The 18,293-nt window shown below is 57.9% G+C and overlaps 2 protein-coding genes across 4 annotated transcripts; both read left to right on the forward strand.

Annotated features, from left to right (window-relative positions):
- The first annotated feature begins 125 nt into the window (after nt 1-125).
- RAVER1 (ribonucleoprotein, PTB binding 1) lies at nt 126-13,851 on the forward strand. 2 transcript variants are annotated; one of them, XM_061190519.1, is made up of 14 exons: nt 149-374; nt 1,935-2,001; nt 3,600-4,069; nt 7,814-8,005; nt 8,111-8,240; nt 8,570-8,664; nt 9,405-9,492; nt 9,837-10,048; nt 10,144-10,237; nt 10,313-10,437; nt 11,220-11,294; nt 11,743-11,883; nt 12,271-12,354; nt 12,442-13,851. In XM_061190519.1, the coding sequence occupies exons 1-14, from the start codon at nt 156-158 to the stop codon at nt 12,586-12,588; spliced, it is 2,139 nt and encodes a 712-aa protein (XP_061046502.1). In that variant the 5' UTR covers nt 149-155; the 3' UTR covers nt 12,589-13,851. The 2 variants fall into 2 exon arrangements, with proteins under 2 accessions (XP_061046501.1, XP_061046502.1); XM_061190518.1 differs by having other exon boundaries at nt 126-374; nt 10,144-10,437.
- Nucleotides 13,852-13,998: 147 nt separating this feature from the next.
- FDX2 (ferredoxin 2) lies at nt 13,999-18,179 on the forward strand. Of its 2 annotated transcripts, none has more exons than XM_061188780.1 (5): nt 13,999-14,234; nt 14,322-14,376; nt 14,585-14,627; nt 17,466-17,553; nt 17,752-18,179. In XM_061188780.1, the coding sequence occupies exons 1-5, from the start codon at nt 13,999-14,001 to the stop codon at nt 17,906-17,908; spliced, it is 579 nt and encodes a 192-aa protein (XP_061044763.1). In that variant the 3' UTR covers nt 17,909-18,179. The 2 variants fall into 2 exon arrangements, with proteins under 2 accessions (XP_061044763.1, XP_061044764.1); XM_061188781.1 differs by having other exon boundaries at nt 14,081-14,234; nt 14,585-14,691.
- The last annotated feature ends 114 nt before the right edge of the window (nt 18,180-18,293 follow it).

Genomic DNA, 18,293 nt, shown 5'->3' on the forward strand with positions numbered 1-18,293 from the left:
TGAACTCTGAGAGGCGGGCAGGGCCTTACCCAATGGGCTGAGGGGTCGGGAAGGAGGCGGGGCTTCTCTCGGCGAATCGGCGGACGCGCCCTCGTTGCCGCTCTATGCCGCTCCGCCTCGGCTCGCTGGTCCCAGAAGGCGCCGGGTTTCCCAAGATGGCGGCCGATGTGTCCGTTACTCACCGGCCCCCGCTGAGCCCGGAGGCTGGGGCCGAGGTTGAAGCTGACGATGTCGCGGAGCGCCGGGCGCCTGAAGAAGAACTGCCGCCGCTAGATCCAGAGGAGATTCGGAAACGCCTGGAACACACCGAGCGCCAGTTCCGTAACCGCCGCAAGATACTGATCCGGGGCCTCCCGGGGGACGTGACCAACCAGGTGTGGGGGGGGTGGCCGTGTGGGAGCGTGGCGGGAAATACCACCGTGCGCGTGCGCGGGGGGAACCGGGCGACACCAACGCTCTGGCGGAGGGCGTAGGCTGAGTCCAAGCGCGGGATCCACGCGGGGTCGGGAGAGACCAAGAGCGGGATGTGGGGGGTCGGAGATGGAGGGTGAAACCAACTTGATTGAGGGGACGTTGCTAGGGGCGACCACAGGCTTGGATGAAACCAAGTGATTGAAGGGGGCGGGGAATGGAAGGGGGCGGGCAGCTTTGGCCAAGTTGGGGGATTGTGAATGGGCAGCCAGATCGGGACTGTGGAAACTGGGACGCCAGTTGCTTCCTGCTCTACCATGGAGTGGTGGGACCTCATATCCATAAGTTTCATGGTTGACTAGACTATGCCTTTTCCTAGCAAGCGTTTATTAACTCCTTTTAGAGGTAGATCCGGAAGTCGTAGCAGCTTCTGGGGTCTTTTTTCCCCAAAAGCCTCGGGATTAATTTGGAAAAATGGAGTCTCCTCCTGTTCCCATGCCACAGACCTGCAGAAAAGGGGGGGGGGTTTGTTCCATGTAGCCCCCCTTTGGCTGATCTGGCCAAGGGTGCTTTTCTGTTGGGACCAAATGGAGCAGGACTTCCCAGTGCTCTTTGAACCCAGGAAGATTGCATCTGGTCTGCCCTGCCCATCAACGATGGAATGGGTTCTTTGTCCCTGCTATAGAGAATCTCTGGTCTCTGGCCCATCAACACACCTGCCATTGGCTCTCTCTGCCCATGGGTGGTCACATGGCTGGTGGGGCCCTAGGAGTGTTGGGAGGGGTGTGACTTGGGGACAGACCTGGGGCAGGCACCCCTTAGCATAGTCTGGTTTGTTTCTAGAGTCAGCCATCCTCCTAGTGCCCACCATCTCTCAGCTGGGAACACGCTGCCTCTCCTGCAGGGTGCACAGTGTGTCTGGCACAAGCAGGCCCCAGAGCCTCGCCTCCATAGCTGGCTTGCAAGAAGGCAGCCCTGCCAGTAGGAGGGAATGGGGAGGCACGTGAAGCCACACAATGTGGGCTTATTAAGTACACAGGGTCCCCAGTCAGGTACCCATGGGTGGCATTCCCACTGCTGTGCTGACCAACTGCATGACCTGTGACAATTTTCTTCACCTTTCTGAGCCTCAGTTTCCACATGTACAAAATGGATTTGTTAATACTTGATTTGCAAGGTTGTTGGAAAGGGTCAGTCTTGCAAGCCGAGGTTCAGATGGGTTAAACAACTTCCCTGTGGGTGTACGCAGAGCTGGGACTTGAACTCAGACACATCTGACTCTCTAATAAGAGTATGTTGTGTTGGTTAAAAGCATGGGATCTGCAGCTAAGCTCTGAATCCCAGCTCTGCCAGGTATGGCCTCAATGGCCTTGGGCAAGTAGCTGCTCTGAGACTCAGTTTCCTCCTTTGTAAAATGGGGATGGTAATTGACCTGCCCTCATAGCTGGTCCACGTGAAGGTGGCACTGGGTTGTTCCCTTCAGCCTTCGGTGATTCCCTGTCCTTTGGCTTCTGTCTCCACAGGAGGTGCACGACCTGCTCGGCGACTATGAGCTCAAGTATTGCTTTGTGGACAAATACAAAGGGACAGGTTTGTGGGACTGTGGGGTGGGCTAGGGGCAGGGGATGACAGCCCCTGAAGCTGGGAGAATCTTGGCCCAGTGTCTCATGGACTTCAGGCCCAACATGCAGCAGCGATGGAGGGGATATGGACCAGAAAGAAGCCAAGAGAATGGAGGGGCACTAGTTGTTCTGGAGGACTTGAAGGAGAAGACCAGACAGGCGTGGGTGACTGGCCGGCTGGGGGGATGGCTTGGGAATGGGTACCCAGTGCCCAGGTATCTGCTGGGTAGCCTGAAAGAGGAACATCAAGGATGCCCCACGATGGGCACCCAAGATGAGGGATAGATTGGGGCAACAGTCTGTCCTGCGCTGGACCTAGGGTACATCTCTGCCGAAATGGCAGCCTCCCTCTGGCCTCTCTGCCTCCACGATTTTACTCCCCTGCTTGCCTTCCCCCAGACCGCCAGCTCTGATCTGACTGCCAATCTGATCATACCTGGTCCTAACCCTGATCATTCTTCTCTCTCCTCAAAACCTGTCTGAGGCTCCTCCTGATACTACCTTGCAAGGATGTGCCTCAGCCTCACCGTCTCCTCAGGTGCCTAAGGTTCCAGGCTGTTCCCTCTGCCACTGTTCTTAGCTGTCTCCTCTTCCGTCCAGCTGGCATCAGGCAGCTCCTCACAGTGCCCTGAGCGCACCCCCCCACCCCATCATAGCACCGACCACCCTAGGCTGTCGCTGCCAGCCCACTCACCTGCCTCCCGCATGTGGTGGTCAGTTCTATGAGAACAGGGACAGGTCTTGTCAGCCTTGGCCCCCTACATGGGAGGCTCTCGGTGGGTGTCTGTGCCCACAAGGCATTGTGCCAGGTGTTAAACCAGCCAGGGCCTTTGCCTGTGAACTATAACATGGGTGAGAAGGCACTGAGGACTGGTGACGCCTCGAGACCTAGCTGGTGGCTGGAAGTAGCGCTTAAGATCTTGGGCCCTGGAGGCGAATGGACCTGGGTTCTAGTCCTGGTCCTCACTCTATGGCCATAGGCAAGTGATTTACCCTCCTCAGCTTCGGTTTTCTCAGCAAATTGGACACGACCCGTTGGAGTTGATCGTGAAGCCAAACGTATTAAAACACCTGAAAAACTGTAGGTGCCTGGGAGCCGGCCTGCCTGGGTTCAAGTCCAGGCACTTGGGCAGGGCACTGCTCTGGGCCCATTTCATTGCTGGAAAAATAGTGTTTGTGAGGAGTAAGTTATTCCCGTTTGACAGACGAGGAAATAGACCTCAAAGCCACTCAGGGGCTAGAGTTGAAACCCAGGCTCCGGTGACCACATGCTTAACCACTACCCTGTGTGTCACCCGAGTTACACATGTAGTTCTTAGGATGGGGCCAGGCTCCCAGTAGGTGAGCGTCACCGTGGGTTCAAGGAGCAAGCCTCGAAGAGCCCGGAGGCGCTGGCTATTGTGGCTCAAGGCTGGCGACTATTCCATTCAGTTGGTGCCTGTGATGTCCTGGCTGTTCGGTGTTCTGAGGTCACATGTGGTTTGGAGGGAGGTCGGTGCGGGCGACCACGGGGGGGAGGGGCAGGCCCTCGGGGGCCCCACTGACCCACACTCCCTCCCGCCGCAGCTTTCGTGACCCTGCTGAACGGGGAGCAGGCCGAGGCCGCCATCAGCGCCTTCCACCAGAGCCGCCTGCGGGAGCGCGAGCTGTCGGTGCAGCTGCAGCCCACGGACGCCCTGCTGTGCGTGGCCAACCTGCCCCCCAGCCTCACGCAGCAGCAGTTCGAGGAGCTGGTGCGGCCCTTTGGCAGCCTGGAGCGCTGCTTCCTGGTCTACAGCGAGTGCACCGGCCACTCCAAGGGCTATGGCTTCGCCGAGTACATGAAGAAGGACTCGGCCGCCCGCGCCAAGTCGGACCTGCTGGGCAAGCCGCTGGGCCCGCGCACCCTCTACGTGCACTGGACAGACGCCGGGCAGCTGACGCCCTCCCTGCTCCACTCCCGCTGCCTCTGTGTCGACCGCCTGCCGCCCGGCTTCAGTGATGTGGATGCCCTGCGCCGGGCGCTCTCGGCCGTCCACGCGCCCACCTTCTGCCAGGTGAGCCCTGTGCCCGGTGCGGGGATCTCGGGGAGCAGATGCGAAGCCCAGAGCACCTCAGAGGGGTCTTTGAGTCACCTGCTCTCTCCAGTCTCCTGGGTCCCCTTTCAGTAAGGCAGCAGCGATGCCACTTTGAATGGGCTTCTTGTTAGAAAGGCCACGTGGTGCAGTGGGTGACAGCCCACCTAGGAGCAAGTTGGCTGGGCTTCAGATCCCCGCACACCCTCTGGCGACTTGCTTAACCTCCCCACTGTAAAATGCAGGCGAGGCTACCTTTGTTAAAAAAAAAAAAAAAAAATGGCTGTGAGGCCTGCTCACCTTGTGTTCACATCCACTTCTGCGCTCACGCCTCCTGGGTCCCAGGCCCCGGGCCCAGCATCAAGGAGGCTACTCTGGAGGAGCCCACAGTCCATTTAAGCCTTGAGGTCAGGAAGTTGGACGTGGCCAGATCCCAGCCCTGCTCTGTGGCAAGTCACTCACTCTCTGAGTCTTTGTTTCCCTCCTCTGTAAGAAGGGGTTCAATACTCATGCGTTGGTTTAGCAAAACAATCCCTGGTTCATTCCAGTCTCACTTTTTGGGCCCTTCTGTGAGGGTGTCTAGCCCCGTGACAGGCGTGGTGGGGCGAGAATAGGCCAGACCCAGCTCTCGGAGAGCTCCCAGGTGGTTGTGCCCACAGACCCCCAAGGTGGACATTCCTTCAGCACTCACTGGGCTTACCTGCAATCCCTCCATCCTGTAACAGCCTGGAGAGGCAGGTGTCATCCGCGTCTTCAGGTGGGAGCACAGGCATGGAGAGGTCAGTTGACATGCCCCAGGACATACAGCCGGGGTGTGGCAGAGCCAGCATTGGAACCCCAGGCCACCCTGGAGGAGGCTGGTACTGGGCTCACACCCCAGCTCTGTGGCCTTGGGTGTTGGTGCTGGGGAATTGGCGTTGGTAGGAGCCCCTCTCTTTGCTCACTGCTGCCTCTGCCGCGCACCTACTGTGTGCCAGGCCCTGGACGGGACTCAGGACACAGATGACATATGCATATAGCTTAGCAGCTATCTTCTCTCGTGTGGAGATTGTAGGGCTGTGGCCAACTACAGGTTCTCTCTCTGGGCCTTGCTTTCCCCGTCTCAAAGTGGGTCTGGCCGTGCTCTGTGACTAGGTTATTGCAAACGGCTGCTCACGCATTCCTCCACACATGCATTCACCAGATGTCTACTGAGCACCTGCTGAGTCCCAGGCCTCGAGGTGACTGCCTGCGAGGAGCCCAGTCATGCTGGGCATCCTGGTTGAACGGAGGTTGGGCTTGGGGGTCAGGCAGGTTGAGGTGTGAGCCTCGGTCCCCCTACTTAGGAGCCTTGTGGCCTTGGTTGCTCTTTGACCCCTTTCTCTATTTGTCTGATGAGACGAGCGTGACTGTGAGAAGAAGCACATCCAGGCCTTGGTGCCGGGCCTGGCCAGAGGCGAAGGTGAAGTGCTCGCTAGAGGTGGGCTGAAGGCCTGAGCCTGCCCTGCCTGGGCACTCAGAGTGGGCACTGGGCCCACGCCCACAGCCTCCCCCGCCCCTGCCGAGCACACTGTTGAATCCCCACCGCCCCTCTGCCAGGTGGGTCTAGTGGCTGGGCCCATCTTACAGATGAGGAAACTGAGGGCCATGGACGGGCAGGTGCAGTGGCCTCCACAGGCTGGCCAGCCAGTAAGCGGTGGGCTGGGAGCCAAGATCAGGCAGCTGACCCTGGGGCCCCCGCTCTCAACTGGGCGCCCCTGCCTCCCACGACGGGAGTTTGCTGCCCATGTGGGGGGTGTTTTATTTTTGACATAATCAGGAGGAGATCGTGAAGGAAAGCCCACAGCAACCCAGTCCGGTTCACTTTGCCAGTTATCCACAGGCCAATTGGCGTATCTTTCTTTATATGTATATATCATTTGTATTTACGTATTTACTGCCTTTACTGCCGCGCGGTATGTGGGATCCTAGTTCCCTGACCAGGGATCGAATCCGTGCCCCCTGGAGTGGAAGCACGGAGCCGCAACTGCTGGACCACCAGGGAAGTCCCTACGTATCTTAATTGCTTCATTTTATTGCAAAGTTGCTTAAAAATGTTTGAATGCTATGGATGTGTATAAAGCAGGTGTCCCAAGACCCTGGGGTGTTGTAAAAAGCCTTTTCAACTTGATTCATTTTTATGAATGGGCAGTCCAGGCCCATTTCGAAATTTAGCATGTCCACAAGTGCCCTGCGGTGAAGACTCCCTCCTGGCTCCGCAGGGTCTTTTCCTGCAGCCCCTTCTCGGAGCAGTTTGTGTGTGTCCTTCCAGCAAGATTTTATTATGCATTTCAAATGGATACATATATATGTTCCTGCATTCCCCTTTTCTTGACTCAAATATTGCCATGCCTGCATTGGTTTGACTTTATCTTGGGCGTCTTCCCATGTTCAGAAATGAGATCTTTCTCATTTCTCCTGTAGCTGCACCATATTCCATTTTATGGACTCTGTGCTATGCCCTACTGGTGGGCAGTGCGTTGCTCCAAACCACACTGCAGTCATCCGTGCGACATTCTGGACCCAAGAGGAACAGCACTGGTTCTCAGGATAGCCATTGCCACGCCAAGGTGCCCAGTCCTGTTGAGGGCTTCTGCCTGGCCTTGTCTGATCCCAGCTCCAGCTCTGTGGCCTGGGCAAGGGACTGCCCCTCTGTGAGCCTCAGTTACTTCACCTGCAAATTGGGTGTGCTGAAACAGCGCCTGTGGCACCTGGCCCGTGGGCGCGGAGGGCCCAGCTGAGTGCTCTCACAGTATCTGCTCTCCCTGGGACAGCCCCGGCCCACAATTCCAGCACCTACAACACCCTGAAAACCAAGAGTTTTGTTCCGAGTTGGGCAGGCTCACTGGGCAGCAAAGCCTGAGTTGAACTGACGTGGGGTCGTCTGTGGCCTTTGTTTTTGCATCTTGCTGCCGAGCTATTCACGAGCTCAATTTCCAGGGCACCTAAGAACCCACTGGGGGTGACTGATACCTAATACAGGGTGTGTGCGGCACCCTCCTTTCTCATCTCCCAAACAGCCTCAATCCTGGAACATATCTGGCCCCAGGGTCTGGAGAGGGGGCTGTGGGCCGGAAGTATCAAATGACTGCGTCAAGGGGGGTGAAGGGGCCTCTCTGGCCTGCTTGTGACCACATCCCTGTTCCCGCCACTCACTGGCTGTGTGACACCACCCTCCAGCCCAGCACCACCAGCCTCAAACCCGAGCTTGGTGGCCATCTGCCTCACCACCAGGCTGTGTGCCCTTCCCAGCCCCACCTGCATCCTCGGCCTGAGGTTTGTGGCAGGGCTGCACTTCCGAGCCACCTGCTTCTCCCGCTGGCCCCTCCTCTTTGAGCCCACCAGCATGTGCTCGGGAATCCCGGGCAAAGTCCCAAAGTGGCGCTGGCACAAGGCCTGGGGGAGTTGACCCGTGTGGAGTGGGTCCTGGCTCTGCCCTCCCACCAAGAGTGTGACCTTGGGCATGCTGACCTCTCTGAGCCTCAGTTGCCCCCTCTGAAAAATGGGCAGGATGTAGCATCCTGGGGCCATTCAGAAGATTCGACGAGCTAACGCTGAAACCAGGCACAGGACAGTGCAGGGCCCCGAGTCCATTCTCTCTGGGGTGTCACTGTCATCAGGATCCTCATCTGGTCACCGTTGTCACTTCATGTGATGGTGGTCACTGCCACCCAGGTGCTTATGACTGCCTCTCCCCCCACCCCCCAGCTGGCGTACGGCCAGGACGGGCAGCTGAAGGGCTTCGCCGTGCTGGAATACGAGACGGCAGAGATGGCGGAAGAGGCACAGCAGCGGGCAGATGGCCTGGCCCTGGGGGGCAGCCACCTGCGCGTCTCCTTTTGCGCCCCTGGGCCCCCTGGCCGCAGCATGCTGGCTGCGCTCATTGCTGCCCAGGCCACGGTGAGCGCGTGCCAGAGGGAGGGTGCCCCAGAGGGTGGAGATGGGGGAGCCAGGGGACCAGTGGCCAGGCAGGGCCCTGAGCTGCTCCTCTCTTCCTCTCTGCAGGCCCTCAATCGGGGCAAAGGGCTCCTGCCGGAGCCCAACATCCTGCAGCTGCTCAACAACCTGGGGCCCTCCGCTTCCCTCCAGCTGCTGCTCAACCCCCTGCTGCACGGTGGCGCGGGTGGCAAGCAGGGTAAGGCAAGCAGGGGCCAAGCGCTCTCAGCACCGGGCGCCTCCCGCAACCGTTCCCATCTGAGCTTCTAGTGACATGAGCCCATGAGCAGGGGCCGGGATGGAGTGATGCTCTCCCGAGGGAGCTGGTGCCCTGAGCCCCTTGCAGGGGGGTGGTGGAGGGAGGGACCGTCCCCTCCTGGGGGGACTCATCTCCCAGGCCCTTTTCTGTGGTTGTCACTTGCCCTCTGGCAGCTTCAGTTTCCTGCTCTCCACAGGCCTGGGGCTGTGTTTAATTGGTGGGGGGGTTCCACCCGGGGCCCGCCTCCCATTTTCTGGGTCTCCCCTTAGGCCTCCTGGGCGCACCCCCGGCCATGCCGCTGCTCAACGGGCCCGCCCTGTCCACAGCGCTGCTGCAGCTCGCCCTGCAGACCCAGAGCCAGAAGGTAACGGCAGGCCGTGGGGCCACGGGCTCCCTCCTCACTCACATCCTGCAGCCCCTCGTCATTCTGTTTCCAACACCGCTTGTACCCACCAACGGGTGGTTCCCCATCAGTGGGGTTGTGGCCCATCAGACTGTGTCCCTGGGGCCCATTATGGGGCCCGGCCTGTCACAGGTGCTCAGGACTCAGGAAGTGACTCAGTCAGCTGAGGCCGCACAGGGGAGTAGAGGGGCCTCTCTTCCCCACCCCCTCAAACACACACACACACACACACTCACTGCCCTGTCTGGTTTGATTCACTGGGGCCAAGTCAGTGGTGCAGATGTGTCTGACGGTAACTGACAGAAGGTAAGGTTGTGGGCTTGGGCCCTGTGTGGCTAAGAGTGACTGAATCCACATGTGGCTGTCACACGCCGTGTGCCTGAAGTCGACGTGGTGTTGTGCGTGTTAAGACGCTGTGCTTCCGTGATAATCAGCAAGGGGGCTGGGTGTGAGATGGTGGGTGACAGGCTCTGACCCGCTGCGCATGGTCCGTGTTCCCTGGGTCTCCCCAGCACCTCGGGTAGGCCCGGGCATGCAGGAGGCCTCGGTCACCATCGGCTGGGTGGGTGACGGCCGGGCTATCGCAGACATTGGGAGACACCCTGTGTGTCTGCCTGTGATTGGCTGTGGGCTGGAGTCTCGGTGTGCTGGGCGTTCTGACCCACTGCCCTCGTCTCCAGCTGACTGTGCTCTGTCCCTAGAAACCCGGGATCCTGGGAGACTCTCCCCTAGGCACCCTCCAGCCCGGGGCCCAGCCGGCCAACCCCCTCCTCGGGGAGCTGTCTGCAGGTAATGCAGACCCCGCTCCTCCCCATCCCTGTGGGCCCCATCCCACTTCCCCTTCCTGGGCCCCTTTCCTCACTGGGTGCGGTAAATTCCCAGCTGTGCAGCTTTGGGCAAGTGACCTAACCCCTCTGGGTCTCAGTGTCCTCGCCTGTCAGTTGAGTGCGTGGGTGCACACCTCCCTGGGGAGCCATGAACATCTGGGAGTTGATGCACTTTGAGGGCCCTGCTCAATGTCCAGCACACAGTTACCCCCCGGCTGCTGCCTGGTCCAAGCGGAAGCTGTAGGGCCCTGGGAGGAGGGGGCCTGTGTGGTCGGGCTGCTGACACCCTCCTCCTTCTCTCTGTAGGGGGGGGCCTGCCCCCGGAGCTGCCGCCCCGGCGAGGGAAGCCACCGCCCCTGCTGCCGCCACTGCTTGGCCCCTCTGGGGGTGACCGGGAACCCATGGGCCTGGGTCCCCCAGCACCCCAGCTCACTCCGCCCCCTGCTCCTGTGGGGCTTCGAGGCACTGGTCTCAGAGGCCTGCAGAAGGACAGTGGGCCTTTGCCAACGCCCACTGGGGTAAGGCCCTGCCTGCACCCAGCACCATTCCAGCCCCCTGCCTTGCGAGGGCCCCCCTGCCAGGGGCCCTCGTGAACCCGGCCCTCCCGCCACAGGTCTCGCTGCTGGGGGAGCCTCCCAAGGACTTCCGGATCCCCCTGAATCCCTACCTGAACCTACACAGCCTGCTCCCGGCCAGCAATCTGGCGGGTAAGGAGGCCCGGGGCTGGGGAGGCGCTGGGAGAAGCCGCCGCCCAGCTGAGGGCCCCCTGCCTAACCCCCCAGCCCCTGGAGGTGGTGGCAGCAGCAAAGCTTTCCAGCTCAAGTCCCGCCTGCTCAGCCCCCTCACCAGCGCCCGCCTGCCCCCCGATCCAGGGCTGCCCGACAGCTATGGCTTCGACTACCCCTCAGTAAGTACCTGGCCGCCCTGGGGGCAGCCCTCCCAAAGGCCGGCTGCTGTGGCCCTTTGTCCCTTGGGAGCAAGTCACTCTCCAAACTGACATTTCTCTAGTACTGATTGTGCCAGGCCAAGCGTTAGGGAGACAGCGGGGAACATGCTGGACACAGTCCCTGCCCTTAAGTCTCTTGTCTGTTTGTCTGCGCATCATCAAACCCTGCTTCGCTTCCTGTCAGTCAGTTTTTCTCTCCCGAGAGGCCTGCAGCCACACTTCTGCTTCTCCTTAGAGACAGGGCTCAGTCTCCTCTCTGTCTCTCTGTCCTTCTCCTCCTCCTCCCCGCTGCAGTTCATGTCTCTGTCCCTGGAGAGCTGCTCCTTCTATGACTCCGACTTCCTCTAGGCCAGACGTTGCAGGCTGGCCACCTGTGTTGTGTTTGGCCCACAGTGGGTTTTTAAAAAAATAACCGAAATAAATGCCAGTGCCAATATAAAAAAACCACAGGAGTTCACACAACCTGGATGCCCTGCTTGCCTTGAAAACTCCAAACCCCTGGCCCCACTGGGGCCACACACTCTCACAGCCCTCTGGGGTCCAGGTACAGTCACCCCCCTGGGACTGGGTACCTATTCTGTCTCATTGCCCCACCCTGCTGGCTGAGTTTGCCCCCATACACTAGAGTTTGCCCTCTCCTGGAGGGGGCTGACTTCCCCGGTGACAGCTGTGCCGTGGAATTGAATCAAGGGTGAGGTTGGTTACAGACCCCAACCCAACGTGCTTCTCCCACTTTCATTCAGGATGTGGGACCTCGGCGGCTCTTCTCCCACCCACGGGAGCCAACCCTCGGGCCTCACGGACCCAGCCGACACAAAGTAAGAGCTGCCCTTTCCACCCTACCTCCTGGGTGTATCAGTTAGCTTTTGCTGCATAACAAGCAATTCCACCACTTTGTGACTTAGAACAGCAAATATTTTATTATTTCTCACCATTCTGTGGGGTGGTGGGTGGGCAGTTCTTTGCAGTCACCTGGCGGTTCAGCTGGGGCTCAGCAGTCCATAGTGGCTTTCTTCATATAACTGGCAGTCAGTAGGCTGGTGAAGAGCCTCGGCTGCCGTGATTTATCTGCTCCACATGGAGCTCATCCTCCAGCAGGCCCCCCTGTGCTCATGCATGTGGTTCCCTGGAGGAGGAAGGGAGGGCAGGCCCCTCTGCTGGCATTGTCACACCACTGTCGTATTGGCCAAAGCCCAGAGTTGTTTGGGGACGAAAGGGAGTGATACTGCAATGATCTGTCTTACTCAGCCAGCCCCCTCTCTGCAGATGTCCCCCCCACCCAGTGGCTTTGGCGAGCGGGGTGGCGGAGGTGGCGGTGGGCCCGTCTCCCACTTCTGTTTGGGCTCACCCACTTCCTACTTCACCAGCGGCCTGCAGGCTGGCCTCAAGCAGAGCCACCTTAACAAGGTGAGGAGCCTCCCTGACTGAGCACAGGTCCCCAGGGACAGCCAGGATGCATGGGGCCCTGTGACCTTAAGCGCCAAGGCCAGGGTGGTGGCAGGGGTCAGTTTTGCTCAGGGCCGAGCTGAAACAAGCCATTCTCCCTGAGCCTATGTGTCTTGCATCCAGTATTGCCCAGGCTTCTTGGCCTCTCACTTCCTCCCCCAGCAGCCCAGGGTGTGGGTGGTATAGCCTCAATCCACAGATGAAGAAACTGAGGCCCAGAGAGATGAAGTAATCTGACCCCAGTCTCATAGCTAGTAAGTGGCAGCAGCAAGATTTGAACCTGAAACCCTTGCCTCTGCTCTGGGGGCTGCTTGCTTTCCCATCCCATATCTCTCCCATTTCTCCCAGGCGGTCGGCTCCTCCCCACTGGGCTCTGGAGAAGGGCTCCTGGGCCTCGGCCCTGGGCCCAATGGCCACAGCCACTTGCTGAAGGTACGGGCAAGGGGTGGGGACACTCGGCTGGGGAGTGGTGGCCCCTGGGTGGCCCCTGACCCACCACCCCTTCCCCTCTGTCTCCAGACCCCACTGGGTGGCCAGAAACGCAGCTTCGCCCACCTGCTGCCCTCGCCCGAGCCTAGCCCAGAAGGCAGCTACGTGGGCCAGCACTCCCAGGGCCTTGGAGGCCACTACGCAGATTCCTACCTGAAGCGCAAGAGGATTTTCTAAGGGGCCAGTGCTGGAGATGCTCAAGGGCCTGCACCAAATCGCTTTTGGGTTTTCTGGTGTTTTGTCTTGTGTTATTTTTCTTTTTTCTTTTTTTTTTTTTTTTTTTCCTTTCGGTAATAGAAAAATTTCTGAAAGACTTTGCTGACCAACCAGCAGGAGCCCAAGGAATGTAGGGGCGTCTGGGAGCCACTCTGCACCTCTGGCCTGCTCCCAGTGTGGAAACCCTGCAGCCTTAAGAGGGAGAGGCCATGGCCTGCTCTCTCTCCCCACCCCTGTGTCCGCCTGTGTTCGTCTCTCTGGGAGTCCTCTCCTGCCTCGTCGCTCCTGTATCTTGGCCTTTCGAGTGCCTTGGAGGTTTCCCTGACCTCCCGTGAGGATCAGAGACTGTCCCCCTTTTTTAACTTTGACAGTTGACTTTGGTTTCCTTTTCTAATTTTTATTATTTTTTAAACAATCCAGGATGACCCCCAGCTCTGATTCCTTCAAGGCCCAGCGTGTCTGGGCCTCCATTCCACACTTTTCGGTTTGAAATGGCTCAGCCCTTTTTTCTTTTTCCCACAACTGCTGCAGCCATGGCTGTCTCCTGCCCCTGCCTGCCCTCTCTGACCTGTACTCCACCTCCGGGTCCCCTGCCCCCTACCACAGTCCCCTCGCCTTCTGATGCCTTAAAAGCCAGGCTCCAGGCCCCAGGCCCCGCTGGCCAGAGCCTCTCAGATGCTGAGCTCCGGAAGCTTGACTCAGGACCAAATGGCTCTGGCCTGGGGATTGGGCCCCTCTACCCGCGGTCCCCCATCGTGGGGACAGTAGAAGGCCAAAGCCTTGGTCTTGGCAAACCAGTCCCACCAGCCCTCCTGCTCAGGCTTAGGTGCAGGGATGGGCTTTCTCTGCCGGCTTAAATTGGTCCCCCTGCTGTCCGTCTGTCAGGCATTGTACATCTCACTGAGCCTCTGCTGTCTCCTCCATGTTGAAGATGAGCTCCACCTCTTCATCCCCAGGCCAGATCACCCGGAGCTGGCCTCCCTTTGGCCCAGTGCTAGAAAATTCAACAACATGCCAATCAGCTCTGCTCCTGCCCACCAGCAGGACATGTCAGCCTGAGGTGACCCTGGGCCCTGGTCCTGGCCGGCTGGGCCACCAGCTTCCCTCCCCTGACTCTGGGGGTCCACATCCACTCCGGGGGCGGGGGGGGGGGTGTCCTCTCCCCAGTCTTCTCACACAGACCTTTGCTGAATTAAAGTTTGTAAGTAAATGGTTTTAAAGAAAGCAGACCTGTCTGGTTCTTGGGATAACAGTGGGCCTGGTGGGAGGTCTGGGAAGGCCCTGCAGGTCTTGGTGCAGCCGCGCCTGCCCGGCTCCTCACTCTGGCAGCCTCCTGCTGGACTCACCTCTGTCGCACGCCCGCACGCAACAATGTCGGCGCGTATATTCGGGCAATTACGGGCCCTTCTCTCGCGTGTGCGCCGCGACGCATGCTTAGTTTCCGGGTCACATGATGCCTGTCATGGCAGCCTCCGTGGCCTGGGGAGGCGTGAATGCTGGGTTCCTGCTGCGGGCGGCCAGGGGTGCCTGGTGGTGCCGATCCGGGGGCTTTTGGGGGTCCGGGGAGACGGCGGCGCCTGCGATAGCCAAGAAGTTCCGGGCGACAGGTACCTGGGGTGCTTCGGGCGGGCAGCGTTAACCCATTGGACGCCGGCCGGGCGCGGCATGGCTGCTCATCCAACCGTGTTTTCTAGGCTCGCGCCCGGCGGGGGAGGAAGAAGCCGGCTGTCCCGAGCGGCCTGGGGACGTGTGAGTGTGGGAGCCACGTCCCCCATTACTAATTTCACGAGGTTTCTCCGGTCCCCACCTTGCCCTACAGCCTCATCCCTGGGTCCCCCTTCTGTATCACCCTATTCCCCTGTCCATCAAGCCCCAAACGCGACTCCCTAATCCTAGATTCCACCTGGTTCCTGTGCCCATCATCCAGTTCGTCATCTGCACCCCGATCTGTCCCCAGGGTGAACGTGGTGTTCGTAGACCGGTCAGGCCAACGGATTCCGGTGAGCGGCAGAGTCGGGGACAATGTTCTCTACCTGGCCCAGCGCCATGGGGTGGATCTGGAAGGTGGGAGCCGGGCACAGGGAACTGGGGAGGCCCTTATTCATTCGTTAAAAAAACCCATAAGTCAGATATGATTCTCCACTACTTAACCCTGCATGGCTTCCCACCAAACATGGGTAGACTTCAGACCCCTCGCTACAGTCTCATTCCCTGCCTCTTAACCTTCATTCATCCAGCAGTTATTTACTGAGCATTTGCTAGAGGTTACTAAAACTCCTCCCCTCCCGGAGCTTGTATTCTCTTCCTTTTTCCTCCCTCTCTTCTAGCCACACTGGCTTTCTTGCTCTTCTTCAAACAGCCCAGTTCATGCCTGCCTCAGGGCCTTCGCATTTGCTGTTCCATCAGAAGTGTTTTCCCACCAGATCTTCTGGCTCCTTCTCATCCTTCAGGTCCCGATGTAAATGTCATCTTCCTGACAATCTTATCCCCCTCGGTCCAACTAAAGTCCCCATGCCCCGATAACTGTCATCTCAGTGTGTTTCATTCTCTGCGTAGCACTTCTCATTGTTTTGTTTTCTTCTTTGTCATCTCTCCCCAGAATCAGATCAGAAACCCTGTTTGCCTTGTTCACATTTATCTGTTGCCTGTCATGGTATTTAGATGTAACAGGTATTAAATCAGTATTTGTTAAAGGAAATATAATAATAGCAGACATTACTTTAAGCCTGTTAACACATATTAACTGATTGAATCTATTCCATGAAAACTTTATGCAGTAGGGGAGAATATTATCCTGTTCTTATAGGTGAGGAAACTGAGCCCCAGGTTGAGCAGACCTGGTCCAAGGTCAAGTAAGTGGCAAAACTAGATTCAAGCAAACCCAGCCTATTTTAGCCACTAATCTGTGCTGCTCTTCTATGAATATTGAACACTTACTGTGTGCCAGGTAGCAATGTAAAAAACAGATAAGGCCCCTGTCATTTCACACCAATTTCAACCTAATAGGGACAATAATCCCATGCATAAACATGTGATTATATCATGAGCAACTGGGAAGAGCAGTCTTTTAAAAAGTGTACAGGGTTATCTGTTGGGTGTATGTAATAGGGAGATGATTTAATCATTAGACAGGGAGAGTTGTAGGAATGTGTGTGGGGGTCGTGGGGGTCATAGCAAACCTACCTCAAGTTCTGTTCTGGAATCCAGTGATTGGCAGTTCATGACAGAGATTAGAACATGAATTTTCAAGGCAAGTGGCCTGTGTTTAGATTTTGCTGTTGCCAACTGTGTGACTCTGAGCAAGGTCCTTAGCATCTCTCGGCCTCCTCATCTATAAAATGGGATAATTTAGTTCCTATCTCACCAGGTTGCTGTGAGGATTAAACAGATCTCATGTGTAGTGTGTAGTACCTGGCATATAGTTGGTGTGCAGTGAGTAGTTGGGACGATTATATTAGATAATCTCTGTCTCATGGGGTAAGGACGCTAACGAGTTGGGAAAGAGGGCTGAGGAAGAGATGCCTGGGAACTACTGGCAGTTTCGAGGCCCAGACAGTTTCTTCCCCAGAGACTGGAAGGGTGGGCAAATTAGTCACCATAGCCCACAGGGATGGTCTGCTGGTTCAGGAGGCTGCCTTGCAGCACCGCCCTTATTGTCCAACATGTCTGGAAGAGAAAAGAGAATTCTGTCCCGTTCATTTATAACAAGTATCTCTCGAGCATCTACAACCTGCCAGGCTCAGTGCTGAGTACAGAGAGAAGAGGGCAGGTTGACAGAGCACAGGTAAACCCAGAAATGATGATGGTAACTTCGGACTGTGATAAATACTGTCCAGAAATTACTAAAGAGATAACAAGGGTCAGGGGAAGGACAAGAAATGGGGCACTTGGAGGACAGTTAAGTCCCCAAAGACAACAAGGACGTAGCCATGGAAAGAGTGGAGAGAAGAGCATTCCAGATCAAGAGTATGGCAGATGCTGAGGTCCTGTGGTGGGGATGAGCTTGGCATGGAGGAGTTGAGTGAGGGGGGCCGGTGTGGCTGAAGTGGGTGAGTGTGGGGGTGGGAGCATCTCAAGGACTGAGTGGAGGAGTTTGGATTTTATTCTAGCCATAAAAACCCTTTGGAAGGCTTTAGGCCAGGAGGAACATTATTCCGGAGCACAGTTCCCAGTGATCAATCAGAAGGTTGGGAATGTGTCCAGGGGCAAGCAGGAAATCCCAGACTCTCCATCGTCCAACCCTTATTCCCTAACCCCTTCCCCTGCTGCAGCATTAGATGCTGAGTGAGCCGGTCCCTCCGTCAGCAGCAGCAGGGAAGCCCAGCACAGTGGCAGGGTCACAGCAAGGGCCCACAGGCTACAGGAAACCTGCCTGGCCTGTCCCCTCTCAGCTACACTGAAGTCAGGTCCACGCTCATTAACGGTTCCAGGTATCCAGCCTGGTCCTCAGCCTGCTGGGGAGTTTGGGGGAAACCCCGGACGTACTTTTGCAAAAACTATGTGCAGGTCGGGAACAGCCAGCTAAGTCAATGACAGGGTGGAGGGTGCCCACAGTGGGCGTGCAGGCCCGGGAGGGAGAAATGAGGGTCGAGTGGTGAAACGAAGGGATTCTTGGGAATTCCCTGGTGGTCCAGCGGTTAAGACTTGGCTCTCACTGCCGTGGACCTGGGTTTGATCCCTGGTCGGGGAAATAAGATCCCCAAGCCATGTGGTGTGGCCAAAAAAAAAAAAAATAATAATAATAATAATAAACAAAGGGATTCTCCTTTATGTCCTTCACTGAATGGCACCTGCCTGACCACTCCCCTTACCAATGCTCCCTCACTTGCTGCCCCCAGGGGCCTGTGAAGCCTCCCTGGCGTGCTCCACCTGCCACGTGTATGTGAGCGAGGACCACCTGGACCTTCTGCCTCCTCCTGACGAGAGGTGAGCAGGGCGGCCCCTCCCAGCTCTGAGCTGCAGGGCTTGGTTGCTGAGCCTTTGCGTTCTGGGCGTCCAGAGTTCCACCCCGGCAGCAGCAGAGGGCAGCCCCAGCTTTTCTCCCTGCTCCGGCTGCTGGCAGGAGAGCTTCCTTTCTGGCCACTCCCCCGGACCCATTAATAATCGCTGCCCCCCTTGCCCCAGGGAGGACGACATGCTGGACATGGCCCCCCTCCTCCAAGAGAACTCCCGGCTGGGCTGCCAGATTGTGCTGACACCTGAGCTGGAAGGGGCTGAATTCACCCTGCCCAAGATCACCAGGAACTTCTACGTGGACGGCCACGTCCCCAAGCCCCACTGACACAGGCAGCTGGATGGTCCCAGACACTCACGGCCCCAGGGCCAGGACTGGAGGAATAGCCAAGTTGCCAGCCCCGCCCAGAGCACGGGACAGGCCCGGGAGAGATGGCGGAAGGAACCGGAAGGCCAGAACCCCTGCTTCAGAGAGATCCCACGTCCAGGCTCTGGTGGGGACAGGGCCCCTGTTGGGGCAGCCTCCCCCAAACCCCTGAGAATGGGGGTGTGGATAGGGGTGGACTCTAATCGGAGAGATAATAAAACCGTCTCACAGACTTCCAGCATCTTGAGTGTCCTTGCGGGGGGTGCGGGTGGGAGTACAGGCCCTGGGGTCTACAACTGCAACTTCCAGGCCTCCAGCTTTCCCCTCCCACGGTGGTGATGGGCCA

This window comes from Eubalaena glacialis, chromosome 4 (genome assembly GCF_028564815.1).
Source record: "Eubalaena glacialis isolate mEubGla1 chromosome 4, mEubGla1.1.hap2.+ XY, whole genome shotgun sequence".
NCBI lineage: Eukaryota > Metazoa > Chordata > Mammalia > Artiodactyla > Balaenidae > Eubalaena > Eubalaena glacialis.